At 39.3% G+C, this 24,221-nt stretch overlaps 4 protein-coding genes across 5 annotated transcripts in view; 3 read left to right on the top strand and 1 right to left on the bottom strand.

Moving 5' to 3' along the window:
• LOC136676594 (rho guanine nucleotide exchange factor 40-like) overlaps positions 1 to 1,189 on the top strand; it is a 72,709-nt gene extending 71,520 nt beyond the window's left edge. For both annotated transcript variants that reach the window (XM_066653697.1, XM_066653696.1), the window contains exon 24: positions 127 to 1,189. The gene's annotated coding sequence lies outside the window, so the exon portion shown is untranslated. The remainder of the gene's footprint in view (positions 1 to 126) is intronic.
• LOC136677408 (BTB/POZ domain-containing protein KCTD19-like) lies at positions 808 to 12,897 on the bottom strand (the record flags this gene model as incomplete). The annotated part of the gene is made up of 16 exons (XM_066654928.1): positions 808 to 879; positions 1,466 to 1,579; positions 1,858 to 1,965; positions 2,340 to 2,491; positions 4,459 to 4,705; positions 4,830 to 5,069; positions 5,702 to 5,798; positions 7,215 to 7,298; positions 7,478 to 7,620; positions 7,734 to 7,849; positions 7,943 to 8,091; positions 8,690 to 8,873; positions 9,078 to 9,200; positions 10,704 to 10,892; positions 11,189 to 11,333; positions 12,502 to 12,897. Coding segments are annotated over 16 exons (2,559 nt in total), but the record flags the coding sequence as incomplete, so codon positions are not given.
• Positions 12,898 to 15,852: 2,955 nt separating this feature from the next.
• Positions 15,853 to 17,265, top strand: LOC136677332 (leukotriene B4 receptor 1-like). The gene has a single exon (XM_066654851.1). It carries the CDS (start codon positions 15,870 to 15,872, stop codon positions 16,860 to 16,862), a length of 993 nt encoding a protein of 330 aa, XP_066510948.1. The 5' UTR covers positions 15,853 to 15,869; the 3' UTR covers positions 16,863 to 17,265.
• A 392-nt stretch (positions 17,266 to 17,657) lies between these two features.
• On the top strand, positions 17,658 to 19,640 carry LOC136677281 (leukotriene B4 receptor 1-like). Its single transcript, XM_066654775.1, has 2 exons — positions 17,658 to 18,470; positions 18,829 to 19,640. The coding sequence occupies exons 1-2, from the start codon at positions 17,688 to 17,690 to the stop codon at positions 19,144 to 19,146; spliced, it is 1,101 nt and encodes a 366-aa protein (XP_066510872.1). The 5' UTR covers positions 17,658 to 17,687; the 3' UTR covers positions 19,147 to 19,640.
• The last annotated feature ends 4,581 nt before the right edge of the window (positions 19,641 to 24,221 follow it).

Below are 24,221 nucleotides of genomic sequence, written 5' to 3'. Positions count from 1 at the left end.
CATCTGCTACATCCATCCAGCCAAACCACCTGCTTGCATAACAGCCCCTTATCATTAATTCAATTCATATGAAATATTGTCAGCATGCATGTTCTGTGCTTATAATTCTGCCGTGTTTTTTCACAGGTTTAATGTCCAGATGCTTAAAAGAATACAAGGTTACTTCACGCAGAAGAGGACTCAAGCCAGTATTTATTGCTCCTCTCAAACTCCAGCAAATCTCATCTCATGGACTTTGGAAAGAGCTGGAAACTAGCACTGTTTTTATTGTTTGTTTGTTTGTTTGTTTGTTAAAAAAGCCACTTATGAGCTTTCATAGCTTATAGTTATTGTTTAATTGTTTTAAAGAAAGTTGATTTAAATATTCTTGTATTTATCTCTGCAGAAGTACTGGTACAGTAGTTTTCCATACTCTTGTAACTGTAAATAATTATAGTTTATAATGCAGTTATAAACTGTTTCTGTTTTTCTTTCTCCTCTGTTTCCTTTGCCTGTAGACCACTGACTTTGCTTAGAACTGTAAACAACCTGGCTCACAAATACCTCTGTACCAAAAGGTATAGCTGGAACCTGTAGCCATGAGTAGCATGCTGCTGCTCTAAAGGTTCAAAAGCAGTCTGCTGTTCCCCTATCGCACATCAGCATTCTGTTACGAAGATTGTACGTTCATTTATTAATGTTGATATTCTTAAAACTGACCTCTAGCCATTACTTTCAGTTTGAACATTATTTACTCCTCTCTATGGTCACAGTTGCTTGCACTCGACCTTTCGATATTCAGGCCTGTTCTACAGTGTTCCAGTAGAGTCAGCAGTTTGAGGAGTTGGGGGAAATTTCCACTGACCTCAGGTCAGATATGCCTTGTTTTGCTGCTAGGCCCTGTGTGAAGTAGGAGATGCAGGAGTATTCATTTCAGTTGTCTTGTTTGTGTTTCAGATATAACAGCAAAAACAGACAAATAAAAATGTACATTGAGTGTAAATATTTCAACCAGTGGTGCTTTGAGTACACAGCGAGTAAGATTTAAGGACAGTGCTAACTTTGTACATGCATTATGCATTAGTCAGTCAGCCAGGGGATCACTAAAGTGCCATTCTTATCAGCTACTACAAGAACATTACAGATTTCAAAAAGGAAAAAAAAAAAGCTGGAGCGTGAATGTGTACTGAGAGAGTGTCATATTTCCTAACACGTTTATACATATTTAATAAAAATGGATTGTTTATATCCATAATGGAAGTGAGTTTCATTTCAGATGCTTAGCATGGACAATCAGGCCTTAACCGGCAAAGCCATAATGTTAGAACACAAAAGTGTGTTTAGTTTACTCCAATCAAGAACAGAATTTCTGGTTCCCAAGGATTTAGAAGGAGTTTACTAACTGAGCTAACAACATTAAGCACGATTTCAGTGAATGCACCAATGCTACCCTGGCATTAATTTATAAGTTGCTTTGTTTACTCACCTCTGCTAAATTGGTATAATGATCCAAAGGAAAAAGTGTGTGTGCCTGGACTGAAGTCTTCTTCAGTAATTCACTTACACACTCTGCATACTTCTTTGCCAAAGGCAACGTGAACTTAACAGAAGAAATGCAAAAAAACGATGTCAAAAATAAAGTCGGTGTTTGATGTTTTTCTGCACATTTAACAAGTGAATTTCGTCAACGTATGCATGTGTTTCTAGAAAAACGAACAGCAGGAACAGTTCTCTCACAGTTAATTATTAGATTTGATTCCCAATTTCACATCATGATTAGTTTCCATTATTACACTACATTGTTAAAATCATTTTTAAAAAAGAAATCTGCTAAACTGCTTAACACTCATAACGACTTGGTCGACCTGGAATTGTTACCTTCAACCACTGCAGTAACTTCTCTCCCTTTTCCACCTGCTTTTCTGAATTGACACACATCACTGTCAACAGTTTCTGCACAAAGTTCTCCACTGAAACACGACCTGTCTGCAACACAACCCGAGGACACTGAGGTAGTTCGCAGCAAAATATAGACAACATGGCCCCGGCCAAAGTGTTATAGTGAAAATACATTCAAAACATGCATAAGGATACTCAGACTTCAGGATCCAGTGTTTGTTTCCTGGGCAGAGATTAAGCCTACTCTGGGACTACAGTTTCCTTTAAATGGAGAATTTCCATTCTTAGTAGTTTAGAACTTGGATTAATCCAAGGCCAGGAAACTGAGCAATAATAAATATCTTGATACTTTAATGTGGTGGTCCCCTAGTGCTCATCTATTTGAATAGGTTCGAGGTCATTTTAGGATGATGTCTGTAGGTACTTCCTTTATAAAACGTGAGTGAGGTCTGTGATCTTACCCAAAGTAAGTAAACAAGGTTCACAATTCTGTGAGTTTTATTCTTTGGGTCGAGTCTGCTGGAGTCTAAAATGGTGCCAGCGAGGAAGGAATGGCACTCCCGGGCATATGCCATCTCTTCAAACGACAAACTGAAGCATGCAAATGCCACATCTGGAGAAGAAGATAACAAATCAGCTTATGAACTGCTGCCAGAAGCATTGGAGGAAGTACCACAACGTTTTTCACAGTTAAAAGTTGATGTTACTTTTTTTTCTGGAGAAAAGGGGAAACTTTAGATCAAATCTAAAGGGGAATGAGAGCCAGAGCGAGCGCTAATTGACTGGCTGAATAATGCATGGGTTGAGTGATGATGATGGATGGACTATTTGCTTCAGAGCTGGAAGGTAAACACCGTTTGCACGGTTCCACTGTGACTTTACTGTTTGTTTTTCCTCTCCCAGCAGGAATGCTTTGAATCTATCAGTCTTGATGGCAGTGCCATCTAACATGATACAGACAAGAAGTAGGGGGGGCTATGAACTACATAGAATGATTGTGAAAATAACTCTATCGCCCCCTTGTGTTTGCTACAGTAGAATTGAAATTCCTTTTATCAGAACGGTCAAACAATACTACAACAGGACATCAATGCTAAGCAGTATCTGAGACACCCCTTAGTTTGAAAAAAATTCATTATCTATATGAATAAATGTAGTATGGACAGCATAATCTCACCTTTGTACTGTGTCCTGGCAGGCTGCACTATCTGAATTTGTTCAGCTGTGAAGGAAAACAGTTACAATCTACAGTCACAGCTGTAGAATAACATATAGGCTGTATTGACTGAGAATGTAGTAAATACAGATGGTAAATATAATGTCTAGAGATACTGGTTGACCTGTGTAGATGACACTTTCAGTGAAGTATCCTCCAGCCTCTCTTCTCCCTAGCACTGGAGGATGATCCACCTTTAAGATGAAACCTATAGAGTGGATTGGGCAACTACTGGGAGGAAGCATTCGTTTTCTCTTAGACAACCGGCCTGCAGTGTAATAAACACAGTCAGGTAGTCAGCAAAAACTCTACATGTGAAACTTTAGCAAATAACTAGATTTACCTTTCTTCCAGCCTTGCAGTAAAGAGTCTAAGCAACTAATAATGAATCAATTGTTAAGTAATTACGTTTGGGGGGGGCATTAGCTCCCGCCCCTCGCTGCCGTTGTATGCTTAGCTGAACCTATGTGTGCTTTTAGGTCATTTACACCTTTATTGCTACACATGGGAAAACATGTGGATTTCTTTTTTAATTCATCCGAGAACTTACATTTACGTTTCGTCATAGCTGCTCGAGGTGAGGGTCGGTACATGAGCTTTGCCTGACGTAAACAAGGACTACTGACGTGCAGACTGACCAATTAAATGTTTACAGAGAAGGTTATCGACCAATAACATTAGCGCTACAGTCAGACCGTCCAATCAGAAGATTTTAGGCTACTTCACCACGCCCCCTTCTCACTCAAGCGAAACAATCGGAGTAGGGGAGGGCGGGACTAGGTTGTGAACCAAACGCTTCTCGAAATTCTATGTAAACATTAGATGTAAACATTTGTGATTTTTTTAAGTCTAAAAAACAGGACATGTCCGGGTCAAAGAGGACGTCTGGTCACCCTAAATTACGTGCAGGCTTGCTTCTAGGCAATGTTTGATGATTTAGGCTACTAATTTTGATTTTTAATGAAACTGGTAAGACTTTACTGTAAGTCATCTTTCCGAAGGGTCTTTACATCCAAATTACACAAATCTACAAGACGTAGCTTTTTGAACAATGACCTAAATTAAAGTTTTACTCACTATAAAATATTTCAACTGAAATGTATGTGTTATCTCAACTGACAAAATGTTTGCATAAGGCTTTTCCTTGTGTAATCTAGTTGTGCTGCTAGTCTTTTGTGTCTGATCAGAGCTGTTATGCTGCACGCACTGATTTAACCCAGTGTTTTGTAAATGGTCTCTAAGTGTCAGAGCTGTGCTGGAAGCCCGAGTTTGTTCCCTGCGTGTGGTGTTGTGTTTTAGTCTCTCTTTTTTGTTTGTTTGTGCTCTTAGTGCGGTGCTTGTAGGGATTAGTTGTGACTCCCTACTGCTCAACAAGTTCTTGCAGAAGTCTGTGATGGCTGATTTAGCAGAATCAGAAAGTCCTTCTAGCATCTTCTTCAGCTCTGTGATTGAACTGCCCACTGAGGCCTCGACCAGAACAGTCAGGCAGTCCAGCGGACTAAGCAGTGGGTTGTCAACCTCCTGCCAGCTTTTCAACAACATGTGCAGCAAAGATGATATTTCTGTGCTCCTGTAATCCTCTGGTATACTGCACAGACTTAAGGATTTGACCTAAATGTCAGTGGAAAAAAAAAAAAACATATATATATATATATATGTATATCCCCTAATATAATTTACACCCACATTTGATTTAAAAACGTACATTGTTTATCATGATATAATCTCCTCTTACCTCACTGGGTCCTGGGCTGCCACACTCTTGGGCCTGTCTGTATTGTCCAGTATTCTCAGATGGAACCTTACTGCCATTCTGACTTCTCAGCTCCTCACAGGGCAATGTGGAACTGGACATCTTTTCTGTTTCCTTCCTTTTTTCTGAATGTGGTTGAAATGTCTCTGATGCAGTGGAGGAGAATGCATTGTCTGGGCTTTCACTTTGATATAAGAGAGGCTTGCCTATGTCCATCGGCTCCTGGGGAGAAGTGGATGGAATTATTCAATTAATCAGAGTAAAAACAAAAATGAACAAGTTGATAACATTTGATGAAGTGCACACTGAAAGAAATGACTGACTCTGCATTGTAGTGTAAGGACATTATCCTTGAGTTTCAGCCAATGTTTGTTAGACCTCTTAGAAAAACAATGTTCACTTCCTTATCCCAAAATCACAACCCAAGAAAGAGCCTATCATCATTCATTTGTGCATTTGGTCGCACTGTGTATTTTTAATTATGTGATGCTTCTTTCATACCTAGGATGCAAATGCCTTCGCTTCCAACTCTTCTCCATTTACCTGCATTCATGCATCCTGGGGCCTCTGAATATGATCCCTCTAAACTAAACGCTCCAGGCAGAGTGGGGATGGTCTATAGCACTACTTAAAATTAAATTCCTCAAACGTGTTACTACAGTGAGCAACCCCAGAGAACACCTTGACAGCATAGATGTATTGTGAGCTCACTCTGACAGCATTTCAGCCGTATCAGATAATGCAGCTTCAGCTAGTGGTTCCCCACTATTAATTCAGCTTTAACTCTTCAGATGGAACTGTGCTACATGAGTTACTGTGTGTTAATACACTCTGTCTTAATATGCAGTACAAACCTCATCCTCAAGACCTGAGTGTAAGAAGTGATTTTCTTCCTCCACTAATGAATCAGGGGACGTGGCCCTGGGCTGCCCTTTAGCCTTACACCAGGCCCTGACACAACACAGACACATTGATCACAACAAGGAACATAAGAATCATTTGCTAATTATAGCTCACAACATTGAAATAACAATCATTCATTATCTGTAAGCGCTTATCCAGTTCAAGGTTGCGGTGTGTCCAGAGCCTACCCGGAATCATTGGGTGCAAGGCAGGAATACACCCTGAAGGGGGCGCCAGTCCTTCACAGGGCAACACACACTCTCACACATTCACTCACACCTACAGACACTTTTGAGTCGCCAATCCACCTATCAACGTGTGTTTTTGGACCGTGGGAGGAAACCGGAGGAAACCCATGCAGACACTGGGAGAACACACCAACTCCTAACAGACACACACCCAGAGCAGGACTTGAACCCACAACCTCCAGGTCCCTAGAGCTGTGTGACTGCGACACTACCTGCTGCGCCACCATGCCGCCTCATTGAAATAACACTCTGTAAAAAAAGAAGTCTACCCTACCCAATTAAGCATGACAATATTTAATTTCACAATATTCAGCCTTAAAGGTAACTTCAGCAAGAAGAAAAAGGACATAGGTTACACTTTACTTAAGGGCAGTACTCATAAGGCTACATGACACCTGCAAAGGACATATATGAAAAATGGCAAATAAAATGTCTTACTGTCAACAAGTCATTTGTCAACACCACAGTGTTATGAAAAGTGATGCTTACGTCACTTTACGTCAGTTGTCACATAATACTCATTTAAGTAGGATCTTATTATGCCTTATCAGTAAAACGCTTTTCAAATGTATTTAAACAGTCATGTTTGTTGTCAAAGTAGGCTCCATTACTTTCAGCACAGAAGCTGCAAGCCCACATACTGTGATAGTTTTTCCCTCCTGGTAACCTGGATTGAGCACTGAGCCCTGTTTTCACGCAGACCCTTGTTTGAAAGCTTGCTTTGTTTTGTGGTCTTTGACAATGGATTTTTCTGTCTGTCTGACTGTTTTACTGCTGCCATTCCTGATTATGATTTTTAGCATAACCCTGATAAAACTGCTCAGCACATGTACCAGCCCATACTTGATTCACACACAGGCTTAAGGAATCACAGATTTGCTTGTTTTTCTCTTACACTGTGTGGCATGCTGTGGTGTATAGTGAGAAAATGTCAACAGTAGGTTGTAGTCACATTAAAATCTGTACTTTGTCTGTTTGTATGTGGCTAACTAAATAAATTAAAATCAGCCAGTGCTAAATCAGCCAAGCCTAATTAAAGAAATGGCAGTAACCGCACATCTTGGCAGACCCAATACATTTGTGGGATTTGTGGGAAGGGGAAAACTATGCAAATACAATTTTTTTGCCTATATTATATTGTACAAATTATCATTCTATTTTGAAACATTGATCCAGTCGGTTCCTTGTGGTTTCCTAACTAATGAATGTTTTTAACCTGTAATCTGAGCAGTCCTGCAAAGCACTGGACAGAGCAGGGATCTGAAATGCCTCAACCTCCTGGCAGAGCAAAGGCCACTCCCTGCAAATACAACGGAGGGCTTTAGTTCACGGTCCGAAAGATTTCAACATTTTCTTTAATAGGTATCTACCCACAAAAACTGTAGTGTCAATGACACTCATTTATTAATATTTTTTTATGTAGTTGCCTTGATCCAAGACTTAATCTCTTACCCAGTAAACCACCCCCTGGAGGCTCACCTGAAATCCGTAGGCAGCAGGAGGTGGCCACATCTCAGAAAGTTGAGAATGTGTCTGAACATTTGGCCGTCACCCTTAACTAGTAAGCTTTCACCAAACACAATCCAGCAGTTCTTGGCAGAGTTGGAGAGGAACTCAGGGTGCTGGGGGACAGGATTTCACATTCATTATAAACACCACACAGAGTCCAATAATTTTTTTTTTTCTGTTGAAAAAGAAGAGGATAGGTTTTGGAACTGAGCTCCATTCCACATACCTTTATAAGAGTTTTAAAATAAGTAGAGTACCACTGAGTTCCAGCATAAACACTAATCACTTTAAAGAAGGTGAATGTTTTCACTGAAGACGACCAAAACCTGGCGTCTATATTTCCTGTAACGGAAAAAAACACACACACACTGAAGACAAAATCCTCCTTTGTTAAAATGACTAGGATTGTCTGGAAAATGTTGTGTCTATTCTCACCCTCCAGTGTCCCGTTCATATGTAAGAACTCATTCAGAGCTTCTTTGACAGCCAGGTAAACTCCGTCCTGTTTGTCCAGGTAAGCACACAGAGAGGGCAGCTCTTCTTTAGTCAGTGTCAGAGGCAGACATGATGTTCCCAGCCAGTTCCTGTAACATTCCATTATTAATGACCTAGTAATGCCATTACAAATGATCTAGACTCCCAATTAATGACTTAGGCTCACAACAGTGTCCCAAAATAAGTTCCAATAATGTACAAAACCCCAAATAACATTCATTCATTCATTATCTGTAAGCGCTTATCCAGTTCAGGGTCGCAGTGGGTCCAGAGCCTACCTGGAATCATTGGGCGCAAGGCAGGAATACACCCTGGAGGGGGCGCCAGTCCTTCACAGGGCAACACACACACTCACTCACACCTACGGACACTTTTGAGTCACCAATCCACCTACCAACGTGCGTTTTTGGACTGTGTGAGGAAACCGGAGCACCCGGAGGAAACCCACAAGGACACTGGGAGAACACACCAACTCCTCACAGACAGTCACCCGGAGCGGGAATCGAACCCACAACCTGTGTAACTGCGACACTACCTGCTGCGCCACCGTGCCGCCCCCCAAATAACATCCTAATTCAAATTCATATTCAAATTTCCTACAGTAATTAACCCACACCTGCAAACTCCTAATATCATTATCCCATAATCATGCCACCTCCCAACACTATTCAACCCCAAGAGACTCACTCTGCATGCTGAAAGAGCACTCCATTCCCTGTGATGTGCAGTCTGCTGGCCTCCACACTTCTGCCCACATACAGCTGTCCCAGTGAAGAGTCTGGGTACTTCACCAATAGGTTCAGTGTCAGAACATAAAGGGGCTCCACCACAGAGCTCAACTGGTCTTCTGAACAGGAATAATTTTTCATATCTAAAGGGAAATAAGACCATGCAAAACGTTTTGTTCTGCTTTTGTTCAGTTCTCCACAGGCCTAATAAACTGAGACATACAAATGAATTAGTATTATTTGTTCCTGAATTCATTTCTTTAGTCACACCAAGGGCTTCCTAGACATCTGTTAAAAGCTGTTCATTTGTCGTGAAAGTCTTGTAATTATCTTCATTTGCTTCTTACCCCTCAACTCCTGCAATGCTTCTATAAAGTCAGTCATGCCCACAGTTTTGGCTTCATCGCACAGCTCCTCATAATCGCTGAACTGCTCTGGCAGCAGGACGGTCCCCGACTGCAGGAAATTGGCTATAATGAATGAAAACAAACGCAGGTCATTTTTACATCAGCTTTCACCAGCTGCCAGAACTCACCCTGTTGATATAAAACTCCCAAACCACAGTATGCTGGCAAAGCATATTTTTTTCATTCAGAATGTTATCCAGCTGTCAAAGGCATTTCAAGAAAATGCTGTGAGACATTGCAGGACAGATTTAATTGTCAGGTAACTATGACAGCTGTTCAAAATGACTAACAACTTTTTACAATCCCTGTCAAATATGCAAAGGTTTGTGAAATCAAGCTAAGTGTTTTCTTTGCCCCTTATTTTGGCTTTTTTTTCAATTTGAGATACTACTGGCTGAAGTTTTTATATACACACCTCTTTCATTTTAACAGATAAAAGCTGTTGATTATAGTCTAGAAGACAGGAAAAATTTTGGATGGAGGGAGAAATGATTCCTACAGTACTGGAGAGACCAGAGAAGAGTTTAGGTAGATGGTATAGTGCAGCACTATATGATACCGATCAAGTTGTGGGAAAAAGGCTGGAAGTGGAACTGGTGGCACTGAGCATGCATTAACGGTGCCTGTGGGGTTCGGTATAGACTTAGTCAGAGTAGAGGCCAGTGTAGATTTATGGTTGTTGATGCTTAAGGGTAAGGATTGTAAAGCTTGCTTGGAGGGGGATGAGTCTGGGACACCAGACTTTACTGTTGAGCATTATGGATGTGTGTTGTGGCCTTAATTCAACACTAACGAGGGGAGGTGCCTACCTGATGACACCTGTGAAGAGCTAGTAATACTGTGGGAAGTTTGGATACTCATATGATGAGCTTAAAGAGTATCCGTAGTTGTTAAGAGTAGTTGGTTGCTGATCGGTTCATAAACGGCCACAGCAACCTTAGGGTGTAGCTGTAAGATTGGAACAACAGAAATTGTGTGGCTGCCGGTAGGAAGAGAGTGGGGTAGGCCCTCTATGAAGCTCTAATGGATTGGCATAGGATATTTCATATATTAATTAATCTAATATACATAGTTTTTAGGGTTTTATTCTGTGACTGGCTACTGGGTACTATGACTGGACTTACGAACTTTCAGTTGGGTTGCAGTTGTAAATATATATTTACAAGTTTTCTTTTTGTATTTGAGTAAATATTTTAAATATACCCAAGGCAGCTTTCATATATTTACCATCTCTCAAATTTACAATTTGTCATTTCACAGCAGATATTAATGCATCACCACCCAAATAAAATATGACTTCTAAGGTCATAGCTGGATGTGGTAGATGCTGGCTGATATATAGTGTAGCTAATCATAGGCTACAGTTAACAACGGTAAATAAAAAGTGCACCTACAGTGGGTTGTACAAAAATGGAAATGTAACATTAAATGCTTTTAATGTGTCCTGTGTGCATCAACAGAAATTGAATACATAAGACCCACCACCAGTACAAAGTACAATAAAGTGTTTAAAAGCTATATGAATAAAAATATATATATAAAAATGTTTAAACGGTGAATGCTTGCCTATAAACCTGAAGAGTGGGCTGTTGCACTGTATAATGGCCACTCCTTCACACAGCCAGAGCAGATTATCCTGGCTGACCAGTCCTGGGTGGAGCCACACCTGCTCTAGAGGAAGAAAGCAGTAGAGAACTTCCTCCTCATGGTCCACCAGCGGAGTGCCCACGAGACCCAGCGGCACTACATCATGACCTGCTTGAAAGCAGAGTTAGTGAATAATTCAATTCATATAATTAAATGACTACTTTTGACCTCTCAATCTTTAGTTTAGCATGACTGGACCTCAGGTTAAAAATTATAACACAATCTAGGACATGGACCATTTAAAATACTGAGGTGAGCAGGGATTGTACATGTTTTGCTAAAAACATTTATTTAACATCTCTCCCAAAAGACCCTAAACTCTTCATACACATCATACAAATGGACTTTGAACAGTTGGAGTTATAACCAACAGATGGCGCCATTTCTCTTATAATCATCCTCACCTGACCAATGAACAGGACTGACTACTGCTTGTTCGTCGTTACACATGCAAGTCTTCCAGTAATTTAATGAGTCCCTTTCAGTCACCTGAAGGTTCACAGGCTGTCCACATAAAAAATGAGATCCTGACTGTAGATTTTCTAAAGCCTTTTAATAACAGAGAATATACAGGAAATCAAACAGCCTTTACACTTCATGAGGAAATGAAAGTACATCTAAAGGCATTATTTAAAGCTTAAAAATATACAGATAATACAAAAAAAAAACAGTAGCTGTATCTTTACATATTTCATACATGGCACCCTTAAACATTAAAGGAACACTAGGTAAGATATGGCATTTTTGCTCCTGGGCTCCCCCTACAGTTGAAGAGTATAATGAAGTTTTACAGTACTTTCCTGAAATCAAAGGAGAGCTGGAGGGAAGGGGGTGGTTTATTACCCTCCTCCAAAATTTTCATAGTGCAGTTTCTGCAGTGCCAAGTCCAGAGTATCAAAGGCAGAGGCTCTATTGTCTCTATTACAGGTATGTGAAACAATAAAAAGATCCATCTAGTGTTCCTTTAACTAGGGTGACAGATCTGAGTGTGCTTAGCTGAACCTCTGTGTGCTTTTAGGTCCTTTACACCTTTATTTGCTACACAAAACATGGGAATTTCTTTTTTAATTCATCCGAGAATTTACATTTACGTTTCGGCATAGCTGCTCGAGATGAGGGCGGGTACAAGAGCTTTGCCTGATGTGAAAAAGGACTCCTGACGTGAAGACTGACCAATTAAATGTTTACAGAGAAGGTTATCGACCAATAACAGTAGCTCTACAGTCAGACCGTCCAATCAGAATATTTTAGGCTACTTCACCACGCCCCCTTCTCACTCAAGCGAACCAATCGGAGTAGGGGAGGGCGGGACTAGTTTGTGAACGAAACTTCTCGAAATTCTATGTAAACTTGTAGAAAAACAAAATCCCGGACGTTTGTGAAATTCCGGCCGGACATTTTTTACGTCTAAAAAGAGGATATGTCCGGGTAAAAGAGGACATCTGGTCACCCTACACAGAAGGGGAAGGGTCTTCTAATAGATTTTTCCATAAATTCTGTGAAAGTTGAAGCTTAAAATTGCTCGCTACATACCATCTTAAATAGGAAATCTTACAAAGCTGATATAGAAAACTTTCTTTTCATTTTCACCCTGAGTATCAACAAAATATATGCATACTATTATATTGACCCATAAAGAAAGGCAAAAAAAAAATAAAAATTCTAGGATATTTCGAAGCAGCGCTGGTTTAAAAAAAGTATTTCCAATAATGTTTACCTGTTGTAAAGACGTGAGGCCCAGACCTGTGGCCAGTTCATACACTAAGTGGATTTCTGTTGCACATGGTGAAGCCAGTGTTCCTGTGTTGATGTAGTGATGCAGGTGTCTGAACGCGAGCCCGTCTCGATCAACAAAGAGCCGATGACTGTTTCCACACTCAGAGACACTCTTTAACAGTAAAGACTTATGAAAACGATAGAGTCTACTGAGGGGAACTGAGAAACATGCTCCTCCAACGTTGAAGGAAACATTACACACCGGATCTGCGCTCTCCATGGAGCCACTCGGTGTTATTGTGAAAACTAAAAGACCGAAGATAAAACAGTCCCTGGATAATCCTGTACCGTCCAATAAATTATTCTTGTCAGAGGCAACAGCTTCCAACCAGTGTATTTAACTTCATCGACGAAGTCTCGAGCCACTGGCGATTTTGAAAGAAGCCGTTGAACGTCGTCTGCGCGTTCCAACGGTCTATTTGTGTTAAATGATTGTAGAATTTAACCGAACCTAAGTCTGTTAAAGTTACTCCTGATGTCCATATAGAATATTTGTACTACTCTAGATAATTACCATCTGTACTTAAAAAAACATCGTTTTTCTTTCCACATGAAGCTTATTTTCTTCAGCAAATTACTTAATATACACGTATAGCAATCAGTACATGACAATTACAGCAAAATATCTTATGCTAAGGATATGCTAAGAGGGTGAATGCATTTTCGTAACCTAGTTGCATTTCACAACGTTTAGCAACGTTTATATACATGTAACATTAACAAAAAAACATTAACAAAATCAATATTAACAAAAAAAAAAAGTTAGATATTTAAACGACTCCAACATATATGGTGATATATGATCATAGATTAACTTAAGGCTAATTTTTACTCAATGAGTATAAAAGTAAATATTTTTGAAAGCTATTTTTTTAAATCGTTTATATTTCTATGTCTGTCCAATATGGCTTAGGCTTTTCCTCTGTGTCGCTGGCTGAGTCTTAGCTGAGAAACACAATTTGATTGTGGAGACCTCCAAACATTGAAAATCATGAAGAGAAATAATGTATTCCATGGGTGGGTAATATGACTTATTTTTGCTGTTACAAATGACTTAAAGTAGTAATTCAGATAGTGGATTCAAATCTACAGACAGGTTCAACTTCAGCAATGTACAGGCTTTTGTTCAAAGTTTCCACCTTAAAAGATGTAGATCTTTTAAAGGAACACTGATAGAGGGCAAGTTTGTTTTGCTGTGAAAAATAGTTGTACAGAATTGTCTCTGTTGCCTTTAAACTTACACGATTTTCCACAAAAGAAGAGAATATGCCTTGGGCAGTATTAATAGTGCTGCTCTAATATTTAGTTTAGTTACACAACCTTTGCCAAGAACAACACCATCCACATGCTTTGGCTTCCAGCACTTTCTTTGCACATTTGTTCCTACACTCCAATTTGGATTATATATATATATATATATATATATATATATATATATATATATATATATATTACCAGGCACAGGGTTGGTTCCAGTTCTTTCTAACGGGTTTCAGTGTAATTCATATCAGAACTTATTGCCAGCTGAGTTTTGTGCTTTGAGGTGTATTTTGGGTCATGTTCATGCTTCATGTGGCATATTTTGTTCTAAAATGCCTTGGTAGTTCATCAGTTTAATGATTTATTTACTATACACAAGGCCTCCACTGCCAAAGGCAGTACAGAGGCCTCACAAAAACAAAAATATTCACAAACATATAACTTTATTTTTATTTTTTTGCATTGGCCTTTGACTCCATTTTAGTCCACAGAACATTTTCCCAGAAAACAGTGGTTTGTTTAGGTGGGTTTGTGAAATATCAGTTGTGCATTTTTCCTCATTAATGGGGCCCGCCAGGGTCTTTACCCAAGTGTGTGGCCTATGGTTGAAACCATCATTCCAGATCTCTTCAGGTCAGTTGTTAACATAGTATGTTATAGGTTGTGTTTTTAAACAGATCACACCAGAATTTGCAGACATTTTCCAATTGATTGTATCCCCATCATCACATCCTAAAATGTTAAGTGTGAATTGTGTCAGTTTCTGGAGTTGGCCATGTTTGGTGATGACATTTTTCTGCATGCTTATAAGACAGCTCTTATTTCAGAAAAAAGTAATCAGGGAAGGAGAGAGACCCTTTTTTAGTCATGAACAGTGCTATTCATTGGTAAATTCAAATCAATGATAAGCTAGTAAACAAAGTTGTTCAAGGGTGCCAATAATTGTGTCATGGCAATTTTATAACAAAATAACATTTCTAAATTTGTAATGCATTTTTAATCTTGTGTTTCTATGTGTAAAAATGCTCATTGAATATATAGACTTTTGACTTTTGACTGTTCCCTTTTTTTCCCCAAAAGATTTTGTCTATTGTATTGCAAAAAGTAAGTGTGCTAACCGGGGAGTAGATTTGGTCTGATGAGTGGAGGGGACCAAAGTCAGCATGCTGGGATTAGAAGTTGGGACAAGTTTGATTGGTGTTTTTGATCTAAAGCTAATTATACACCTGTATGTGAGGTCACTAATGTCTATATGACTTTCAAAATATCTTTACAGCAATGTTCCAAGTCTAAAGCATTCTCAGAAGAGCAGAGGCAAGGGGAAAATTGAGGAAAAAGAGGAAATTCCTGGTTAAATAGACTCATTTTCAGAAGAAATGTTGGCTGAGTAAGTTCAAAACTTAAAGTATGGTCATTGCTGGGGCTGGGGCATACAAAAACATGTTGTATATAGATTTTATAAATGTTTTAGTTATTCCTTGATAACATAAACATAATTGTGAGGAAGATGTTAGCATTTAATTCTGGAACTCACTTTTTTAAATCACTTTTAAGTGAATGCTCAGGTATCTCACCCAGTCTTACAGGAGTCATCGCAGACACTGCAGCAAATTACTAGAGACCAGCGAGATGAGAAAACAACACTCTAATGCATTGCGTTCCTTCAGAAATATAATTAAATTATCCTGAGGATTTGAGTTTATGTGAATGACAGAGGGGTAACTTTGAACTTTGAATGACAGAGGGGTCTTAAAGTTCTTAGGTGATGAGGTGGTCTGAAGAGTGTGTGTTTTTGGTGGGATGGGGGAAAGGCATAGGTCCCACACATCCCCCTGGGTTTTGTGGCTACCACTACTGTTTACCAGACCTGTATTCACTGACTTTTGTTTTCACCCTGTTTATCATTAAACATGTTCTTTGCCACGTTTTCACTTTTGTTTTTGCTGTTCTTGAGAGAATTTGGAGAAGTAAAAGGCATAGGCTACTTCCTAATACAATAGCATGATTCAGTCTATTCTGCAGTCATTGTTGTGAGAGTAAGACGCAAACATGAACAGCTCGTCTCTTGAAAGAAACAGCACAGCACCAGAGGATGATGAAACTGAGTCATACATTGGAAGAGCAGTAGCTTGCACGATCTTGGCTTTGTGCTTTGTGGTGGGCACTCCAGGGAACCTGCTGGTGGTCTGGACTGTTTTGAAGCATGTGAAGCAGCACTCTCATACTGTTCTGCTTGTTCTTCACTTGGCTATTGCTGACCTGCTAGTGCTGGTCACTCTGCCTCTGTGGATCTACTCTCTGGCTCGCTCTTGGGTATTTGGTCAGTTCACCTGCAAGGCCATGGTGTACCTCATCTACAGCTGCATGTACACTAGCGTCTTCCTCATCACCATCATGAGCATGGAGCGCTTTATGGCTGTTAGGTTCCCTTTCAAGATGCTGCAGTGGAAAACCAGTGACATCATGTATAGAATTTTGGCTGTGGCCTGGGCCCTGGCATTCCTGCTGGGAATCCCAGCATTTCTTGCCCGACAACTGGATGAAAGTGAAGATGGTACGCAAAATTGCCACTCTACAGAGTACAGCTCAGTGGCTATAGAGGTTTTCTGCATGAGTTTAGAGACACTGGTGGGCTTTGTCATCCCATTCTTCATCCTGGCAGTCTGCTACTGCAACGTAGCATCTCAGCTTCGACAAATACAAAGCAGGACTAAACAGAAGTCGGCATTTCTAATAGGCAGTGTGGTAGCGGCTTTTGCTTTGTGTTGGCTGCCCCATCACATTCTCAATGTCATTTCTGTAACTCACCTGCTAGTGGACAGCTCAAACTGGCTGCCAGATGCAGTAGTGTTTGTCTCCGGATCACTGGCATTCATCAGCAGTTCTGTGAACCCAATGCTCTACGCCTTTGCTGCTAGAAACTTCCAGGGTGGTCTGAAGAAATCAGCGATGGCCAAGCTCTTTCAGGAATTAACATCACACACAGCCCAAGTAAGAGAGAGGCAACCCCAGACCCCAGACCAATCTGACTGTGATGTCTGAGGTGTAATCACTTAAACATGTACTTGTTTCATAGCACAAAATACTGTGAATTGTTTAGACAGTAGCATAATTGTAATCATCTTGATAAGTGTTACTCAGTGTAGCGGAGTGATATTTTTGCACTTTTTATGTTTTGTAAAATGTATTGTAATCTAATAAAATCATTTACATTTATTAGATCATTTTTGACAATTTTGTTTCAGAATTTAATAAGTCTCTGTGTTGAAAACCGATCTTCAAATTAAGGTTCATCTACAATGCAGTAAAATAAAACTAGAAGTAGTTCAGGGTTCTCTGACTACGTTTTCGAAAAAGAGAACAAACAATATGTAAACATCATGTGGTCAGACCAAATTAGTAGAAATTACATTATTCTAGCTGGGATTTTTCTAATTTTGCAAACTATGCCATTAAAGGCTCTAAGAGGTTGTTGTCCTTGTATTATTATTATTATTATTATTATTATTATTATTATTATTAAAGGACTATCTTGATCATTATACCAATAATAAATACTTGTCTCAATTACAAAACACTTTCTTCATATCTTCAAAAATGTTTTTTTCTGGTGTTTTTTGAAAAAAATCTAACAATAGAATTTACATAAAAATTTGCCAAATGCTTTGAGCCAGCCCTTGTATTTCACCGTCTCTCTCTTGCTCTGTTTGTCTGTCTCTTAATCTGTCTTTCCTGAGAATAAAGGACTTCTTTCCTGTATTTGCTCTCTGAAGGGGAAGTACTACTCTCTTTATGCAGTCTGTTCTCATTGCTGTCTGCTCAGACGTGTGAGCAAGTTTCATGCAGTGAAGTGGCTTTAGGGGAAGCATGAACGGCACGGGTGGTAATCCTAGGGAGATAAATTCGGGCCATGATGAGGGAGAAGGGAATCATCCTGGTATAGTTGGGGCCTGTGTGATCTTGGCTGTGTGCTTTGTGGTGGGTGTCCCAGGGAACATGCTGGTGATTTGGACTATTTTGAAGCATGTGAAGAAGCGTTCTCACACTGTGCTGCTTATTCTTCACTTGGCCGTTGCTGACCTGCTGGTGCTGGTCACTCTACCTTTGTGGATCTACTCTCTGGCTTACTCTTGGGTGTTTAGTCAGGCTATGTGCAAAGCCATGGTGTATGTCATCAATGCTTGCATGTATGCCAGTGTCTTCCTCATCACCATCATGAGTGTGGAACGCTTCATGGCCATCCGATATCCCTTCGCCTCTGCCAGCTGGAGAAAGAAACAGGCTCTGAGGAAGGTGCTACTAATGGTGTGGGTGGCTTCATTTCTTCTGAGCATCCCAGTGATAATCACTCAGGATTTGGATGGAATTCAGGGGGAAGAGCAGTGCCTGTACCGTGATTACGAGTCCCCCTCCCAGGAGGTTGTGATCCTGCTCTTGGAGTCGCTGTTGGGATTTGTGATCCCATTCTTCATTCTGGTCCTCTGCTATAGCTGTCTCTTTGGCCGCATCACACAGATGAACTTCCGCTCCAAGAAAAAGTCCACGGTTCTTATCGCCAGTGTGGTGGTGCTGTTCGCTGTCTGTTGGATTCCACATCATGTCGTAAACTTTCTCAGTCTGCTGCTTCTCATTTATGATGAGAACTCTGAGGTAAGAATGAGTGATGAGGCAAAAAATATATTTTTTAAGAAGTTAGATGTTTTCACAAGACGTGATTAGAGTGTTTAATTAAAACAAGATTTGCAAACAACCTGGAATTAATGAAATTTAAATTAAATATTTTAAACACAGCCTAATTATTATCTAATGGTCTTGAAAAGGAATTGGCCTGATACACATCTGAAGTTTTTTAATGAATGTAAAAGCTTCCTAACAAATTTTATTACAATTGATTTGGGAAGAGATAAGTTCAGTGTCCAGGGACTACAAGTTATACCCAGGCTATGCTCTGAAAAAGACATTCAGATCTTACAATACAATAAAATATTGATGTGTTGTTCACTTCTAGGAAGGAAAACTCCTCCAATCCATAGTGGAAGCTATGACCATTGTGGCAGGTGCATTGGTCTTTGTCAGCAGTACTGTCAACCCTGTGCTGTATGTCTTTGCTGCAAGAAACTTCCGCAGCTCGTTGAAAGACACGGGCATTCAGAGACTATTCCGCCACCTGTCCAGCACAGCCACAGGGGAGGGAACTAAAGAGCTGTCCTTCACCTCCAAGAGGCAAAGCTCTCAGACCACCATTTCTCACTGTGGTTCAGAGTCCAAAGCACAGATTGATATACTTGTGGACATTTGCAACAATGCAGCCTTGACAGAGAATTGAAGAAAACTGCAGTGGACTAGTGAATTGAGAATAATCATGATTCTAAACAAGAGTCAGGGATGCTACTTCATGTGCATAATATGTATAAACATTTTCATAAGCCTAGTGTTATTTTTTTTAAAACAAAAACATGGGGGAATCCCACTGACCCCAGGATGAGATAAAGTACTTTATTTGTTTTTGAAACTGTTTAAAATATGTGTATTTTGTATATTACCAGCTGGCTTCCTCCAGGCATTAATTGCCTGTATAGTTTATTTAAATTCTCTACTTGGAGAAAACATGAAAATATACACATTTTCTACATACAGTGTCATTTCTGTCTCATGTTTCTAGGGAAATTTAAAGGGAAGTATAAAGTATCTCCTCTAGCCTTGTCACGTTTTTTCATGGGATTTGAAACATATAAAAATTGTTCATAGTTATTTTTTTAAGTACTTGATCATCTAAAACAACATTTATTATTTTATTATTGATATATCTCTGTCATTATAGCCTACCTCTGTATGAAATTAAAGTGAAAATTCTTACATTCCTGTGTCTTATTGCTTATTTGCTTTTTTTCAAGTACAAGCATTTAATGTATTGTCACTGTCCGATGGAAAATAAAATCTTATTGGTATGTAGGCAGAAAATGTAGCAAATGAAACACAAACACAAATAAAATGAGGTCTGGGACCAGGAACTGCCACATACCATTGTGTTTTTGCATAAGTTCTACAAGTTTCTAGAACAGTCTCGGAGATGTTCACATTTCGCCTATGAATTAAGTCAAATGTTTTATTTCCACATCGGGGTAAAGCAGTTCCTGCGGTTTCCATTAGTGAACATGTCCATTTTATTTAACTTATTTTATTTTGTGCTTCTCTATTTTATTTGGTTCTTCTTTAATTTATCATTATTTTATATATGACTTTTATATGATTCCCACTTCACAAGGTAAGTCATCCTCTTCTAGAATGTAGAGCATATTTACTGCTAAATGGCATGTGTTTCTGTTCAAATTTTCACTTGATTCTTTCTCATACTTTTAGATATATGTATTGCTCCATCAGCACATTCTTATTCTGAGATTGTGTTCCTTGTCTGCACGTCACATTGTTCTTCTGTTGTCTGAGTGTTTCAGCATTTCGACATCATGTTTTGCAATGTGAGTGTGTTTTGTATCCTACATATGAGTGAGAAAAGGGGAATTGTGTACTGTTTTTGTAACATATTTTTACTGTGAAGGAACTACAGTTGGTTTTGTACCTTAACAAGTATGAAATATTATTTAATCAGAAAACAGTAATGCCTGTTATTCACTGAGTGAGATAAAGATTCTCTGAGTGGTTTTCCTACACCTACATAATTCCTGAAATTAGCAAAAAAAATCTAAATACAGCTGGCTTAGACAAACGTCTGTGACCAACAGGTGTATTCTTAGTATGAACATAAATATATGCTTTCACTTTTCATACTCAGAATGGAAACTTTACTTGACTGTATTTGGCTGTTTTGCTTTACCAAAATGTGGGAAGTCACTCATCATAGGTAGATGTATTATGACTGAACCAACAACTGTGTTAATCAGACAGAACTGGCCAGAAGACATTTGTCAACACAGGTCAGTGAATGAAGACTTTTCCAGCCATTCCACTGCATGACTGAAGGTGTGTATGAAAGAGAGAAAAAAGCCATTATAATTAAGTTTGAGTAAAGGCATATTTTTTTTAAATGATAACCAATATCTGTTGATTAGGTTATTGTCAGCTGAGTATACAATGTGAAAGTTTAGAAAGCATAATGAGGTACGTTTGTTGTATAATTACTAATAGTTTTAGTGGAAGTATTAGTAGTATAGTATTAGACATATACAAGTTCAAAATAAGTTTGTAGATATACATTTCATATGGCAATAGTCTTCATAAGAAGGAAAGCAAATTTCTCATACCCAAGATGGCTTTAATAAAAAAAAAAAAAAAAAAGCAGAAATATTACTTCTGCCTGGGGACACCTGGGAACTGCTAGCAGACCAGAATCAGAGAAATGTAAGCAGAACTTCAGAAAGATAGGAGGGTGCAAGTCCATGCTATTCTTTAAAAGCAAAAAAAGCAAGATTTTATAACACACACACACACACACACACACTGATTAGTTGCTATTATAAATGGTAAATAACAGGAGCAATGTTAGCAGACATAACAGAGAATACTAGGACTCTAGACACAGAGATGTGAATAAAATGAAGAGCGAAGTATCTTTAAAAATATATTATAGAACAGAGTCTGGATATAATGAATACATTCACAAGGTTCCCAGCATGCAGAGGAAAGAATAGGATGGAGTCTAGCAGTATTGCAAGTTTTAAAACATATGGACCAAAGGTTAGACAAAGGTCAAAGAAGACACCAAGGTTTCCACTAGAGCAGGCGAAATGACTGGAGAATCTTCAACAAAAATTAAGTGTTCGGCTTAAGTGGTTTGCTTGTTATTAAAAAATTATACATGTAATTTTCTTAGTGTTCCATTAGCATGTATTTAAAGTCCTGAATAGCATTTAAAGTCCTGAATGCTTGATGTTAAGATAGATTTGAATATCATCAGCATAGCAATGAAATATGAGGCTGTGATGACAGATATTATTTCCAAGGGGCATGATGCAAATGGGTGGTGCAGCATGTAGTGTCACAGTCACACAGCTCCAGGGACCTGGAGGTTGTGGGTTCAATTCCCGCTCCGGGTGACTGTCTGTGAGGAGTTGGTGTGTTCTCCCCGTGTCCGCATGGGTTTCCTCCGGGTGCTCCGGTTTCCTCCCACAGTCCAAAAACACACGTTGGTAGGTGGATTGGCGACTCAAAAGTGTCCGTAGGTGTGAGTGTGTGAGTGAATGTGTGTGTGTCTGTGTTGCCCTGTGAAGGACTGGCGCCCCCTCCAGGGTGTATTCCCGCCTTGCGCCCAATGATTCCAGGTAGGCTCTGGACCCACCGTGACCCTGAACTGGATAAGCGGTTACAGATAACGAATGAATGAATGATGCAAATGATAAATAAGAGACCCAGGAGCTAAGCCTGAGGGACACCATGAGAAACAGGAGCAGTGTTAGATTTATGCCTCAAAATTTATACACATTGACATCTACCTCTATAATAGGTTCTGAACGAAAGTGGGGGCAAAGTCCAGGGGCATTGTTCCTGTCACACAGTGCCAGGGTCTATAGGGTTGTGGGTTTGAACTCTGTCTGTGAGGAGTTTGGTATGGTTGTATCTCTGTGGGTTTCTTCCAGGTCCTCCGGTTTCCTCCAACAGTCCAAAAACACATGTTGGTAGGTGAAATGACTGTGTGAAATTGCCCATTGGTGTGAATATTTTATCTTAGAGTCTAACTTTTGTAATAATTGAAAATCTGTTTTAAAGCACAAAACAAGAGCCAAGGCAGGAAAATAATAACTCTTGACACAAAGGAGGCTTCTTAATCAAGTTCTGCCTTACAGCTGTAAAGAGAAATCATGAGAGCAGAGAGGAGAAGTCAGGGACCGAGGCTCTGTATATATGAATCAACAGTCACCATGGTAATCAACAAGAACCATATGAGAGTAGCAAAGGAATGTTTTTTTACTTTGCCTAATACCACACCAACACCTTAAAAATAACACACTGGAATGGTTCTGCTTTTCTGAACCACTGCCTTTTACTCTTTTACCTCCTTTTTTCAGTGCACTGTCCTTTTTTTCTACTCATGTAGAATAATCTTTTATGTGAAATAACTGAATATGAATATTAAAAGAATGGAGTTACACCGATTCAGATCCCAGTGTGAGGGCGGTGGTAGACTCTTGACATTGGGTATGGTGACATTATACGCAGTTAATTTAAATGTTATTAAATGGAACAAATTTAAATATAAACAATTTTTATTGGTCTATCCAAATACAAATACAGTGATGAGACATAAGTATTTAACATATGTAATTTTTCAGTATTTCTTGTTTTTTGTGTAAAATAGATAAGCAGGCGATACAGTCCTGAAGATTTCTCACAGGTCCTCAGTATTAGCATAGTACAAAAGCATGAAGAACTGAGCCTGAGAAAGGTGTAAGATCCTGTAGTCATTATTAAAGGAGTGTGCTTGTGCTGCATTAGCAAAAAGAGTGTATCATTATTATGGGTAATTTTGGATAATTTTGTGCTGAGCCATCAAAAGAATAAGAACTGGGCAAATCCTGGCTTAAATTGAATGTAAAGGCCTTCAGCCCTTTGTTAGCTTGCACTACTAATCAGTAGAGGGTTCATTCTGAATTGTTTTTTATTGTTATTATTTACTTATTTATTTTTGATATGCAAAATTTTGCTTTGCCCTTATCCAATTACACATTGTTTCTGTCCAAAGAAAAAAACATTAATATCCAAAATAGCAACTTCATATGACAAGAAAAAAAAACACTCCTTAGTTTTCAATTGAGCTGTGTAAAAACATTTTTATTACAAGTAGTTTTGGAGCATTTCTCCTTGTCCATTCATCAAAACATGAACATCAAAACATTACAGAAAGTGAAGGACTACTGCTTTGATCAAATGATGTAGTAAATTAAAAATATATAGCTATATATTAAAGTAAGATAGCATGGTGGCATGACAGGTAGTGACTCTGTCACACAGCTCCAGGGGTTGTGGGTTCAAGCCTCGGGTATCTGCCTGTGAGGAGTTTCTCATTGTGTCTGCGTGGTTTCCTCCCATGGTCCGAAAACACATTGGCTTGGCTACTCAAAAGTGTCCTAAAATGTGAATGTGTGGACTGAACATGCGAGTTTGTGGTGCTCTGTAATGGACTGCTGCCCTGTCCAGGGTGTGTTCCTGAACCCAGTGATTCTGGGTAGGCTCTGGACCCACCACTACCCTGAACTGGATAAGAAGTTAATGTATATTAAAATACAAATATAACATTCATTCATTATCTGTAACCGCTTCTCCAATTCAGGGTCGCGGTGGGTCCAGAGCCTACCTGGAATCATTGGGCACAAGGCGGGAATACACCCTGGAGGGGGCGCCAGTCCTTCACAGGGCAACACAGACACACACACACACCTACAGACAACT

This window comes from Hoplias malabaricus, chromosome X2 (genome assembly GCF_029633855.1).
Source record: "Hoplias malabaricus isolate fHopMal1 chromosome X2, fHopMal1.hap1, whole genome shotgun sequence".
Classification (NCBI taxonomy): Eukaryota; Metazoa; Chordata; class Actinopteri; order Characiformes; family Erythrinidae; genus Hoplias; species Hoplias malabaricus.
Note: the sequence above shows the minus strand (reverse complement) of the source record. Positions and strands in the feature narration are given on the sequence as shown.

Bases quoted from the DNA above. Each gene is read 5' to 3' on its own strand.
- LOC136677332 (XM_066654851.1), top strand. From the start codon at position 15,870: ATGAACAGCTCGTCTCTTGAAAGAAACAGCACAGCACCAGAGGATGAT.
- LOC136677281 (XM_066654775.1), top strand. From the start codon at position 17,688: ATGAACGGCACGGGTGGTAATCCTAGGGAGATAAATTCGGGCCATGAT. The intron at 18,471-18,828 runs GTAAGAATGAGT...GTTCACTTCTAG, and splicing joins TTTATGATGAGAACTCTGAG to GAAGGAAAACTCCTCCAATC.